The following is a 12,857-nucleotide window of genomic DNA, read 5'->3' as shown; positions in this document are numbered from 1 at the left end:
ATCATGTACCCCATACGCATTCACATAATGGGGGTGGGCCGGGTTCTGGGGGCCCTCTTGTTCACGGGGGCTTCCAGATTTCGATAACCCCTCTGCCCGCAGACCCCCACAACCACCGGCCAGGGTTGTGTGGAAGAGGCCCTTGTCTCCATCAACATGAGCCCCCCCTTCCCCAAAGCACCCCCCCATGTTGAGGGCATGTGGCCTGGTATGCTTGGACTGCCGGGCTGCATGCTCGGATAAGGGTCTGGTATGGATTTTGGGGGGGACCCGCACGCCTTTTTTTTTCTCCTAGCGTGGGAGTTCTCCTCAAAATCCATACCGGACCTGAATGGCTTTGTATGGATGGGAGGGGGGACCCTACGCCATTTTTTTTAAATTATTTTTTAAATTGCCAATAATTCTTTTACATTCAGCTGACAGCTGAAACAATAACACATGGTTGTCACTGCTAAAATACCGCGTGATTTGATAAAATAACTCATGCAGTATTTTTAGTAGCATTTACTTTTTTCTGACCTTCGGAACGGATTAATTGGTTTTCAATGCATTCCTATGGGAAACAGTGTTTCGGTTTACGAATTTTTTGCTATATGGAAAGTCCTGCAGAATGAATTAAATTAGTAAACCGAGGTATTACTGTACTTGCAGGTTCCAGGCACCAAATGTGTTATATATGGTGCAGTTTTATTTAACAGATGGTCCTCCTATCTTGTATTCACTTGCTTGGAAGTCATTTTGTATTATTCTCTGACATTATTACTACAAATCACAGACAGAAAAAGAAACTCAAAAGGGCATGTATCTTTACAGGGTGTTTGCTGGAAACCTTGAATATGTTGATTTTGGGGTTAACGGTGATGTTGAATTCTGCTCCCACGGCAGACCTAATCTTTACACAGTTTGTGTCCTGTGGTTGTATGAGTTTTCTTCCATAGCTCAAAAAAGACAATTGTATGTTAATTGGCTTCTACCTGAAACTGACCTTGAAATGTTTATGGTATATAACTTTAACTGTGAAAAAATTGCATATGGTATATAACTTTAACTGTGAAAAAATTGCAGAGTATGTTACTTGCCTTATAATTTTTTTTTCTTTTTTTTTGTTTTCCGCAGCCCCAAGCTACCAACCCTATTCTAAATGCAATGCAAGAAGAGGTATGTGGTTTTAGAAATGTAAATATAAATCATACCCCTTTCTTGTCTATTGAGGAAGGTTGGAAGTCTTTCATCTTCGGGTTATACTGCACCTATAGGAGGATTGAATATTGGCAAGAGAAAACTGTAGGCCAGCCCAAGATGACACCTTTTGTCAGCATGTTTGTTTTTTTGCAGGTGTCATAGGAGTATAGATGCCTTTTTTATACAGCTCTGCTTTGTAAAAGAGTAACCTATTTTTTAGCACTTTTTTTCTTCTTCACAATCTTTTTTTTTTCTTCACAATCTTTTTTTCAACCAAGATTCTTCTCTACTTAGTTGCTAGAGCTGACCTCTCCAATTGAAGCTATCTGGTGTGGCCATCCTCAGCCTGGCTTTTGGAATGCCACATCCATCTTCAGCCTGGCGTTTGAAGTGCCACGTCCAGCCCCCACTGGACTGGATGATGCAGGGAAGAGTCTGTAAGTCACCTTTGTACACTAGGTATAACATAGGGCACTTTCCAGACTTTGTTTTGTAAAAGGTTAACAGTGGAGCACTTTTCAGGTCCAGAGCTGTTGGCATTGCCTTAGTGCTTGTCTTGTCTCTGAAGACTCCCTTTGTAAGTGGGCTGAGCAGTGGGAGCTGCCTTGGGTAGCTGAGTCCCTTTTTAAAATATCTTGTTTTGAACCCATCAGAGCCATTTTTTCCCCCTGCTCTTACCCATATGTGGCATTTTTTGTGATTCTCCTCTGCAAGGCAAGTATCTGAACTGGTGGCCCTATTCTTCTAGGAGCCCTTTGTGGTCTTTCATAAATAAAAGGTGGTGTTGAGGTCTAGGAAAATAGGACATTGCTTTTCTGTCTCTCCGTCTTGCTCCAGTTTACCAAAAGGAAGTTTCCCTTCATTGTCTGGATGTGGTTTGGGCTGTAAGAGTGCTCTCCAAACTACTGCTTCTTTCAGGAAGACTGATTCTCTTTTTGATATCCTGAATAGACCCTGAAAGGTTGCTTCGGCTTCTTGTTTCAGTGTTTCTAGGTGGCTTGTTCAGACAATTTTCAAAGTGTATGTTTTCAAGAATTAGGTTTTACTGTCTCCTGTCAGATTGCACATTGCTATATCTGTGAGTGGTTCTTGGGCTTTGGCATCAAACAACTGTTTTTCAGATTTGAAACTTTGCCACCTGGTCTTCTGTTTACCAGGTAGATATTGAGGTCTCAGCTGACGCCCAGCTACAGGCGTTAAGGTCCTTTAGGCTGGTCTTTGAGCTGAGGGCTTTTTTTGTCTGCCAACATCTGATCCTCTTGTAGGCAAAAGTATACCTTGAAGGTGGAAGACATTGTGTCCCTCAATGGATTCCAAGAATGGTCAGTAATCCTATTTTCGTTGACTATTAAAGAAGAGCATATAGATAGAACCATATTAAACAAGACTGTGTAATGCGCATGTTGCAGTAACCCACAGCAGTATAATGATATCATATTCTCACTGCTTTTTCTACGGTTTTATTGGCATGAAGCCACATTGGTCTATCGGTAGAGGCTGTTTTTGGTGTTTTTTTTTTGTTTTTTTTTCTTAATACCTCTTAAAAAAGTGTTACTATTTTTGTCAGGAAAGTGTAGTAATTATTAGAAATATAAGAGCAGAGTCCAGTAGAGTGTTTAATGCATAAGATATTAAAATAGCTGTTCACTTGTAAAAGTATGTCTTGGGCAAATCATGTCAAGAGGGCCAATTTGCTTAACTTCCAGAAGATTTAATTGCTTTAACGTTATCTCAAAGGGAAGCCTTTGTTGAAAATATGTAAGTTTCTGTAGGACCCATGTGTCATAGATATAGTGTGTTAAATCCATCCATCCATGCATACACTAAATATAAACCCAGTCTTTTGTTAGTGATTGCCATGTGTACTCCTAAGGATTGAAGAAAGTTGCTAGATTTATTTTAGACTCAGATGTAATCTGACAAAAAACAGAAACCTGGAATTGTGTTGGTGTACACCCAGTACACAGGGCTTCTTCATATTAATGACACCGGCAAAGAAGAAAAAAAAAAATAAATCTTTTCCCTTTTTAGGCATAACCTCTCCCAGCTCCCTATTCCTGTGGTGTGCAATAACCCCATTGTATTGGAATTCCTGGCTGTTTACTGACATGTAGGTCAGGTTGGGCAGCTGTTCTTGGCCACCAGTGGGGGGTGATATACTACTGTAGTGGTACCCTAAGACCTTAGGAACACCAGCACAAACTCCATTTTGTTTTCGGGGCAGTTAAGATGTATTTAGAAAGGCCTGGTAGATGAAATTCTCCAAGTCTTACAGCGACAACACCTCTCAGCTATGGCATAATTCTCTTGTACTTTGGGGACTTGCGCAGGGCTCATTTATTACCATCCTCTCAGCTGGGTGGCCTTCTTGTCCCTAGGCCTGCTATCCTCAGATAGGTGTGTGTCTCCGAATGGTCATATTGGCTGGTGTTTCCACGGTTTCAGGGGCATAGTTCTTCACTTCTTGTGTGTCTAAGGAGGAATTTTTGTCTGCAATTGCTGGTCTGTGGGAACAGCTCTATGGTGTTCTCAGGTTTTGAATTCCTGAGGAGCAAACGTGTGCATTTCCATTCCCCTCCTCTACTTTAGCAAGCAGATGCTCTGTAGGAGAAACATCTCTTGGATTAGGAAGGGACCGAGGAAGCCAATGAGGATAGGATATCCTTGGGGTCCTGGATTGCCCCCATCATAGAGGTCCAAGGTAGGCCTCCTGGCAGATGCCATACAAACAGATTTGAAGTTACTGCTTCCCAAGTTGTGTTTTCTAAAAGTTACGAGGTTTGAGTGATAGTGGACATCTAAGAACCTCAAATTGCTTTCTGTACATCCTTGTTTGCAGAATGCAATCTACTATGGGCTCACCCAGACAGCAAGACCCAGGCGGCAAGACCCAGACGGTCTCGGTGATTGAGGTCCTGGTATTTAAATACACTATGGATAGGAGGTTTGAAGCCCTCTTTAAGATGTCCTATGTCCTTTTCTCTGGTAAGAACGGCCCTGCTGCCAGAATTTGCTGTGATGGGTATGTGCTAAGCCCTCAAATTTTTGGCAAAGAGAATCTGAAGCAGGTGACCCTGCCATTGATTGGTATCTGGAGGATTCTCGAGTTTTTGTTGATGCCCTATAGGCTGCTTTCCAGATTGAGCACCACATCAGTCCATATGTGGTAAATCCTGTAGTTCAAGAGCTGGTTGGCAGAAACTTTGTGCAAGAAGCAGTTTGAGAGGCTGCTGTTTGAGGGCAAGAATTTGTTTGGGTCATCCTTGGATGCTTTAATTCAGAAGGTGACTGTGACATGCTATTAAACCTCAAGAATAAGGCAGGTCAGAAGCCGGTGCTACCTTCAGAATATAAGAAGCGTTCTTTTCATAAGCAGCAGGCACCTAGCTGCTGGCAGAAGCCCATCACCTAATTTCACAAGAAGAGATGAACCCCCAAGTACTCCAGTTCTGGTGAGAAGTTCTGATTCCAGTCATACATGTGGAGGATTTTGAACCTAATCTTAGACAAGGGCCCAGGTGAAGGTGCTCCTTCATTCTCAGGTGGAGTCTCTGTGATCACTGGAAAATCCTTTGATTTGTTTGGGTACAGGGGAAGATGTTAGCTGCTTTTGAGTGTTCCTGTGTGCCCAGTTTCACTCCAAGGCATTACAACTCTGCATCCTGGTAGTGTAGGACAATCGTCAACAGCCTTTGGAATTGCCCATGCACTTGACTGCCAAAGCCAGTTTGACTCTCTAGTGGTGGAATTTTCAATGTAGATGTTGGAAAAGCTTTCCTTTTAATGACTTGGAAGGTTTTGACGATGGCCAGCTTTTTGGGCTGTTAATGTATTCTGACGAACCTCTTTGTTCAGGAAAAGTGGCTGTTGGAGGAGGAGCAGAGGTTGTTTCATACATTGGTCCAGCTTACCATACCTGTGAAAACCCCTTTGGAAGTGGATAATCGCTGTAGTTTTCGCTGCTACTACAGTGATGTCCACTGTTCTCCGCATCCCATGGTGAACAACTGACCTGCTGCATAGCAAACACAAAGAGTTTCTTGCTTTTTAAAGGCACCATTCACAGAATACTTATTCATTATTGTCAATGAATGCAAAGCATTGTCTGGTTGGATGAGATGAAGATGGTGATGTTGGTGCTTCTCCTCTCCACCTTGTCCAGTTAGAGAATGTCTTGCGTTCCTTGAGAAAATGGCAAGGTGTTATGTAAAAGTGTGTTCATTATGCAGCAGGGCGCTATGATCCGGTCATATGACCTGCTCCCAGTGGCAGCTTTAGGGGAGAGGCAGGACAGCCAACAACAGATGCCCCATAGCAGATCTATGGGTAATGTCACTGCGCACGCATTGCAGCCATTGTCAGCGATCTCTCCTGTGCCCTAAAGCTGACTACTAGGGAGATCACATGACCAAGCAAGAAGGCCCTCAGAATAGCTAAGTACAAGTATCTTCCTTTTAGAGGGTAGTTAGAATAAGATGTAGAAGGGAAAGGGAGTATGTTTAAGCATAGTTAATAAACTTCCACGTTTTAGCTACAGTGGGGATTTTCTTGTCTATTTAGTTGCATAAGAGAAAACTTCTCTTTAGTTCCAGTTCAGCCTTACAGCTACATTGATACATCTCGCTACTGAGTTTACAAAAGTGGTGATGTTGATTTATTTTTCCATTGGGCAGTCTGGAGACAAAAAAAAAAAGAAAACAGACATGGGGATTGCAAATGTAAACCAGGAAATGAGGACACCATTTGCTTATTGCAGTGCAGTCTGTGTGTAGCTAAATCCATTTCAGGCCTTGGGTAGATAGGTGCATTATCTTGTGTTTGCCTTTGAGTTCCTTCACAGGTACATTTGACCCCCTCCTAAGCTGCTTGAAGCTGCTTTTTTATGATCGACTTGTATGTGGAGAAGAGCAGTTCTGACATAAACAGCAGTCTGTGTACCCAGGCACTATACTTGTGTTTTATCTGTTTGCTTGAAATTCCATTTTAAATTTAAAGCTGAGGGCTATGCATCAGACTGATTATGTATTGATAAATATGCAAATTTATGTTTAATCTGTTTGAAATATGTACATTTAAAATGTTCATCATTTTATCTTTAAAACGTGTTAAAACATTTTGATAAATATATTGTGTTGCCCAGATTGCTCACTTTCAGAAAGAGATGGATGAATTAAAAGTACGGACGGCAAAGTCCTGTTTCACTGTGGGGACAGATGAGGAGATGAGACAATTGAAGACAGAGTGCAATGATCTTGATTCCTTTGTGCGGGAAATCAAGGCAACCACAGAGGTAAGTACACAATAGTACTGTTGTGTTTCATTGCTGGGCATGTCCCATTAACCATGTAGCCAGTAATCTGTCTATGTGCAGCAGACAGTGTGGCATATAGCCCCATAACACAGGAAGGAACGAACACAAGGAAAAGTCTGAAAGCGTTTTGTTACTAATTACATTTGCCAAAGGTACAGTCAAATATAAACTCTTCCCAAGTATATAAAATATATATAAAGCTGGACAACATTTCCAGCTCTACATAGTATTGCTTATCTTGCTTTAATGCTCTCAGCCAGCTTAGTTCTCACTTCACCGAGCAGCATTCCTATGAGAAAAGGTGTCAAAAGGGGCGTTACTAAATGTTAACAGTTTGCACAGTGCTATCCACTCTTTTAGTGATCTTTGAAGAAATTATTCCTAATTGCATTGGGATGTATGGTAGAATGTGCTGAGTGTATGGCATGGTGGGTTGAGCTCTTCATACACTATGCTATATGTAACATATTCCAGACTGCCCCATTCTTTACACTGTGCAGTTCATATACTGTATACTGCACATTTCCCCACTCTGAACACTGTGCTCTAAATTATATAGTTCATATTGTTAGTCCATCGCAGTAATCTCTGAATTCCACCCATTTAATGAATAAGCATACTAGCTAATACACATGCTGTACATGTTTATTTTAAGCTACACACATGCTAAAGGTCTTTACAGATGTCTGTTTTTTGTTTAGTCTCTACATAATGATATTGGATGTCTTCAAACCACCCTGCGCGATGCATTTACAATTGTGCAAGATGCAAAAGAACTGAATGAAAAAAAAAAGAATCCAGTATACCGCTGTCTTCTGCAGCAGAGACCTCTAGACCCTAAAAGTGAGGCACAGATGCAGGTAATTCTGGGACTGGTGCTTCTCTACAGTAAACCAAATGTAACTGGACAGTGATGTCTCTCATCAGTCTGCTCTTCTTATAACCCAATCTTTTGCTTTTCTTATATAGGAGATTCGCAGACTCAATCAGTATGTGGAATATGCTATTCAGGATGTTAATAATGTCCTTGATTATCGATGGGAGCAGTATTTGTACAATAGGAAAAAACAAAGGTGTGTATTTTTGTTTCAATAGATTTTTATTTAAATTTTGAAACGTAAGAAAGTGGTACTGTCGTTATCAAACATATGTCTTATGAGCAAGCGAAGGAGGGGGAGAGAAGAGAAGCTGGGTACACCCTCCAATATAAGAGGTGTGAATTTTTGTAGATACATCTTAACCACTCGTCTACTGAGGCAATTTTTTCATTTTTTTGCAGACGTTAAAGCATGCATTTCTGACACAAAATTACTTTAAACCCCTAATATTATATATTTTCTGAAAGCAGAGGTTCTATAAAATGGTGGCAAAAATGCACAAAACTATTTGGTACACACAAACACAATAGAATATTTATTTTGTAGAATAAAAACATTGGGTTAAGTAAACATACTGAACATGTTAAGTCTTAAAATGGCATGTGCTCGTCGAATGGTTAAAATATGGTACCCAGAATGGACCATAGGTGATATTTTAAAAACCTTTTACAGGTTATAAGTTTAGAGTTAACCTAAAATATAGCCCAAGAATTATTGCTATTGCTCTGAAGTTTGTGGCAATACCTCACGTTTTGGCACAAATGTCATTTACATACACTTGTGTGTGTTTGCATTTCGCGTGTATGTTCTGGGTGATGGGGGTGAACACACAAGTTGTCTCCTAAACCTTAAAGCAGGCCAACAGGTACAACAGGGAGCCAGCGATTTTTGATTCATGCATGGGTAGGCTACTGATCAACTTCTGTATAACCAGCCTGTTGGATTTTCCCCGCTTGATCAGTACCGCCAGCTGTAGCTGGCAGTGCTGATCAGTGTATTCTAATGGTAGGAAGTCTGCTAGCTGTCAGAATACAATACCTCAGCGAGGAGGATTCCTCCATCCACACAAAGTTTGTGATTGGCGGAATCGAGTCATTTGTTTTCGTTCAACTCGCTGGTTGAATGAAAAAAAAAACTTATTTGTGGGCTGCTTTTATATGTGACTCGATCCTGGTAATGTAGTGTATTTACCTTAAGCTGTCATTAATACCATTGTCAGTCACCTGTTTACGAGTGAAACTTGCCTGTTTTGATAATTTTGTTTTGTTTTTGTTTTTTTTGTGCTAGAAACTAGGTTGGAATATTTATTTATGTAAGCCATTTATGCGCTTTTTTTACTTCCACAGGGGCATTGCTGTTCCGCAGCGAGAGACGCTTTTTAACACGTTGGCTAGTCATCAGGAAATCATAAACCAGCAGAGGCAACGTTTAAACCAGCTGGTAACCAAATTGCAGGACCTCGCCCTGTACAACCAGACCTCTCAGTGGAGTGTACAGATAGAGGCATCCACTGGTCAGAGGTATGATAATTGCCAGATATGTTTACACACACCAGTGTTCTGAACAACAGGTAGCCTGACTTATAGATTAAAGGAGATTTGGATCCTTTGGAAATATGCTTCAGAAATGTGGTCAAATCTTTATTTTAGTTACAGTAAAGAAGAGACTTCTCTTAGGATTATAGATGCATTTAACTTATATTTTGCATGATATTTACTTGTAAAACTCTCCCTTGTCTACAAACAGCATTCAAATGCCCTGAGACTGCTTCTGGGTATTTTTGGATGTGATATCTGCAGCCCCAACAGACTTAGAGCTGTCACTCACTTAGAGGTGACACTCTAGTATTCCCCTGTATTCCTCCCCTGACCACTAAATAAAAGGTTATGAGTTTAGCCAGCACAAACAGCCACTCAGGACAGGTGGGCTATGCTAGGGAAATGCCTGAAGCAGTCAAATCTTTTATCAATTTCAGAGTTTCACCGATCAGCCATAACGTTATAATTACTGACTGGTTAAAAGAATAACATTCCTTATCTGATTATCATGGCATTTGAAACCATGGTGGGATAGATTTGGCAGCAAGTAAACATGTTGAACCTGAAGTTGGTGTGTTGAAAGCAAAAAAAAAAAGGCATTACAGTTTGCTGTGTGTAGGACTGCATTGCCGCAGACTGGTTAGGATGCCCTTGCTGACCCATGTCTACAGCCAGAAACACCTACAATGAGCATGTGAACATCAGACCTGGACCCACAGAGCAATGAATGAAAATGACCTGGTCTGATGGTTCATGTTTTCTTTTACATCATGTGAATGGCTGGGGGGTGTGTGCATCACTTCCCTGGGAAAGAGATGGCACCAGGATTTAGTATAGGGAGAAGGCAAGCCAGTGGAGGCAGTGTGATGCTTTGGGCAATGTTCTGCTGGGAAACCTTGGATTCTGCCATTCTTGTGGATGTTACCTGACACAAACCCCCTAGCCTAAACATTGCTGATCAAGTACACCCCTTCATGGAAATGATATTCCCTGATGGCAGTGGCCTCTTTCTGCAGGGTAATGTGCCCTGCCACACTGCAAAAATGGTTACGGAATGTTTTGAGGAATACAATAAGTTTGAGGTGTTGACTTGGCCTCTGAATTCTCCTGATTCTAATTCAATTGAACATCTGTGGGATGTGCTGGAAAAACAAGTCTGATCCATGAAGACCCCACCTTGCAACTTATAGGACCTAAAGGATCTGCTACTGATGGCTTGGTACTAGATACCACAGCATACCTTCAGTGGTGTCCATGCCTCGACAAGTCAGGGCTGTTTGGGCCTACTTAAAATTAGGTGGGTGGTCTTAAAGTTATAGCTGATCAGTGTATATTGCAAGTCAATAAAAAATATTTATGAAAAGGAGGAACTCCATAAGTAAGCACTTAAAATAATTAATTTTTCTGTGCCTTTTTATCTACGTTTTTTTTTAAAGTTGGTAACTGTTCCTTTAAGAAGTGGTAACCTCTTTCCAGTAGCTGCTGACCAGACTTGCCCAGTGGTTAGGAGGAATTTTAAACTGGTTCTCTTTTCAGTTTAGTGAGATTTCTTGGATACTTTGCAGAAACAGCTTTCTTTAGGCTACAGCATCTTTTGTGTTGAGGTCATAACTTTGTCTTGATCTTTTCCAGAATACAAAATTTGTTTTGTTTAAAGCAGGAGTGGAAATTTTTTAAAACACCACTTGTCCAAGGGAGTAACTTGGGTTCCCAAGCTACATGTCCCTCGTGACAATCTACTTGCCCTGATTAAAAAAAAATCAAAACTGTATTGAAATCTGAGATGCTTTTATAAACAATAGGGGCTTTATGCCGACCTTAAAGTGTTACTAAACCCACAACAGTAAAATCAGTCTGTATATGCAGGAAAGCATGCTTGGTATACTCACTGTGGAATGAGTTAAGCCTCTGCATTGTGTAAAAACACTGTTTGATCCTGACTCATGTGATCCTCTCCTTCTTCCAGTATCCCCCTCTTATCTCCTGATAAGACATATTGCGTGGAGTCACTCTGCACATCCTCAGTTTGTTGTGTATTGCTAGAGAGGTTTTTTTTTTTTTCCTCTTGGGAGAGTGTATGTGACCAACAGAAGGCCAATCAGCACTGTCCAGACAGAGGTCAGGGGTTCTGCATCCTCCTAGAGCAAATAAAAACTCCTCCTACAAGCTTTACCATGTGCTCTGCTGGACACTGATAGACGTTATAAGACTGCTCTAACTGCTGATGAGGAAAGGTATTTAGCAGTTTATAATTATTAAAATGATTGCACGTCCATGTTCTGTGTACTGTGGGAGACCAGATATAGTGAATGGAGTGTCCTGCGTTTCCGCAGTTCAGTTCTGCTTTACCACGATTCGTGATATTTTATTGTTTTGGTTTTGAGACACCACTGAAATTTTTGTGGATGATTTGCATTAAATACCATTTATATATCTATTTTCAGACAATTTGAAGAAGAGCTAAAAAACCTGCAAATTGCAATGTCAAAAACTGCTTTGGACATACAGCCCCAATCTTCACCTAAAGTACAGCGTAAGTACCAAACTTCGCTACATTTTATATTTTCACAATGAGACAAGGCATCAATAATAAGTGCATGTCCTCCCAACAGGAAGCCTGACACTCAGAAAAAATTCACTCTTCCAATTTGGTCTATTCCCCCCTGCAATACATTGGCTGAATAGTATTAATTTGAGGTGTATGGGGAAAAAGACACTATGAACGTGTGCTAGTTTGCAAGCTTGTATTTGTGTAAAGGCAATATAGGCTGTGGCCTAAATTGTCAAACTTTTCTCACGGTGTTAGAATTCCTGTTATTTTATTTGTACAGTACAGGACACAGGCTGAATATTCATAGACCCTGGGTTAAAGGCTGGTATGTTCAGGTGATTGGACACTGGCAGCATAACCCCACCCCACTCCTTGAGTCCTCAGTCCTTGAGTCCCCACTCCTAGTGTCCTAAGGTGATGGACCTCTTTGGGAAAAAGCACACTTAGCAAAATAGTTTATTATTTTACTTTGAATCTTCAGCCCATCCCTTTGGCACAACGCTTTGCCCACAAAGACCACCGAGCCCTCCCCAAAGCTCGCTTCAGAGTGAAGGGGCGGCCTCGCTCTTAAGAGTCGGGGGACTGTAGCGGTTTGCATCTCTCTTGGACCACAGACATCCCAGACCTGTGGGTTTAATAAGTGGTTTCCGAAGGTTACAAGATAAAGGTAAAAACTCTGCCATCTCACCGCTGCCGTCTTTCAAATCAACCAAAAATAAAATTGTACAAGGACAGACTTATTTGCACAAGGTCATGAACCACCTCTTGTCCCAGGGGGTCATTGTAAAAGTACCGCCCCAAGGCATATTCAAAGGATTCTACTCAAATTTGTTCACGGTACCAAAGCCTGACAGAGGCATCCGTCCTATCCTGGACTTAAAATTCTTAACAAATTCTTCACATTCCAAAATCACATATGGAATGAGCAAGTTAGTAATTGCCTCTCCGAGACATGGGGAACGCATGGCATCAGTGGACGCTTCATTCATGTCCTGCGACATGTGACATGCGATCCTGTCTAGTGTGCTACAATACCTAACCCTCACACGCCACCATTCTTCTCTTTTAATGATAAAGCATAGTTTATGAAACACTGTTCTTTAGCAAACTAGTATTCAAGTATTCAATATGAGTAATAAGACTGGTACTCACAGGCCACTGGCTGCGAGCGCTGATCGGTGTGCTCTGGCAGGGGGTGGGGGGAGGGGTCAGAACGCAATAGCTCAGCAGGGAGATCATTCTACTAACATCGCATAGTTAGTACAGCAAGCTCTTTTTTTTTTTTTTTTTTTTTTTTTTTTCTCGTTCAGCCCGCTGGGTTGAACAAAAAAAACTGCCTATCTGTACCAGGCTTTACAAAATCTTAATGTCATATACTTTAAGGGAAACTTTCTAAA

At 41.2% G+C, this 12,857-nt stretch overlaps 1 protein-coding gene across 3 annotated transcripts in view; it reads left to right on the top strand.

The window, feature by feature from the left end:
• The window catches only part of NUP214 (nucleoporin 214), a 183,128-nt gene that overhangs the window by 65,733 nt on the left and 104,538 nt on the right, over positions 1 to 12,857 (top strand). For all 3 annotated transcript variants that reach the window (XM_089686965.1, XM_089686952.1, XM_089686957.1), the window contains 6 exons: positions 1,117 to 1,158; positions 6,323 to 6,472; positions 7,195 to 7,353; positions 7,463 to 7,566; positions 8,718 to 8,891; positions 11,354 to 11,442. In XM_089686965.1, coding sequence (XP_089543091.1) covers positions 1,117 to 1,158; positions 6,323 to 6,472; positions 7,195 to 7,353; positions 7,463 to 7,566; positions 8,718 to 8,891; positions 11,354 to 11,442 — 718 coding nt within the window. The remainder of the gene's footprint in view (positions 1 to 1,116; positions 1,159 to 6,322; positions 6,473 to 7,194; positions 7,354 to 7,462; positions 7,567 to 8,717; positions 8,892 to 11,353; positions 11,443 to 12,857) is intronic.

This window comes from Staurois parvus, unplaced genomic scaffold, assembly GCF_062004578.1.
Source record: "Staurois parvus isolate SC_StPar_1 unplaced genomic scaffold, SC_StPar_1.0 ptg000020l, whole genome shotgun sequence".
Classification (NCBI taxonomy): Eukaryota; Metazoa; Chordata; class Amphibia; order Anura; family Ranidae; genus Staurois; species Staurois parvus.
The sequence above is the reverse complement of the archived record's forward strand: the minus strand, read 5'-3'. Positions and strand labels throughout refer to the sequence as shown.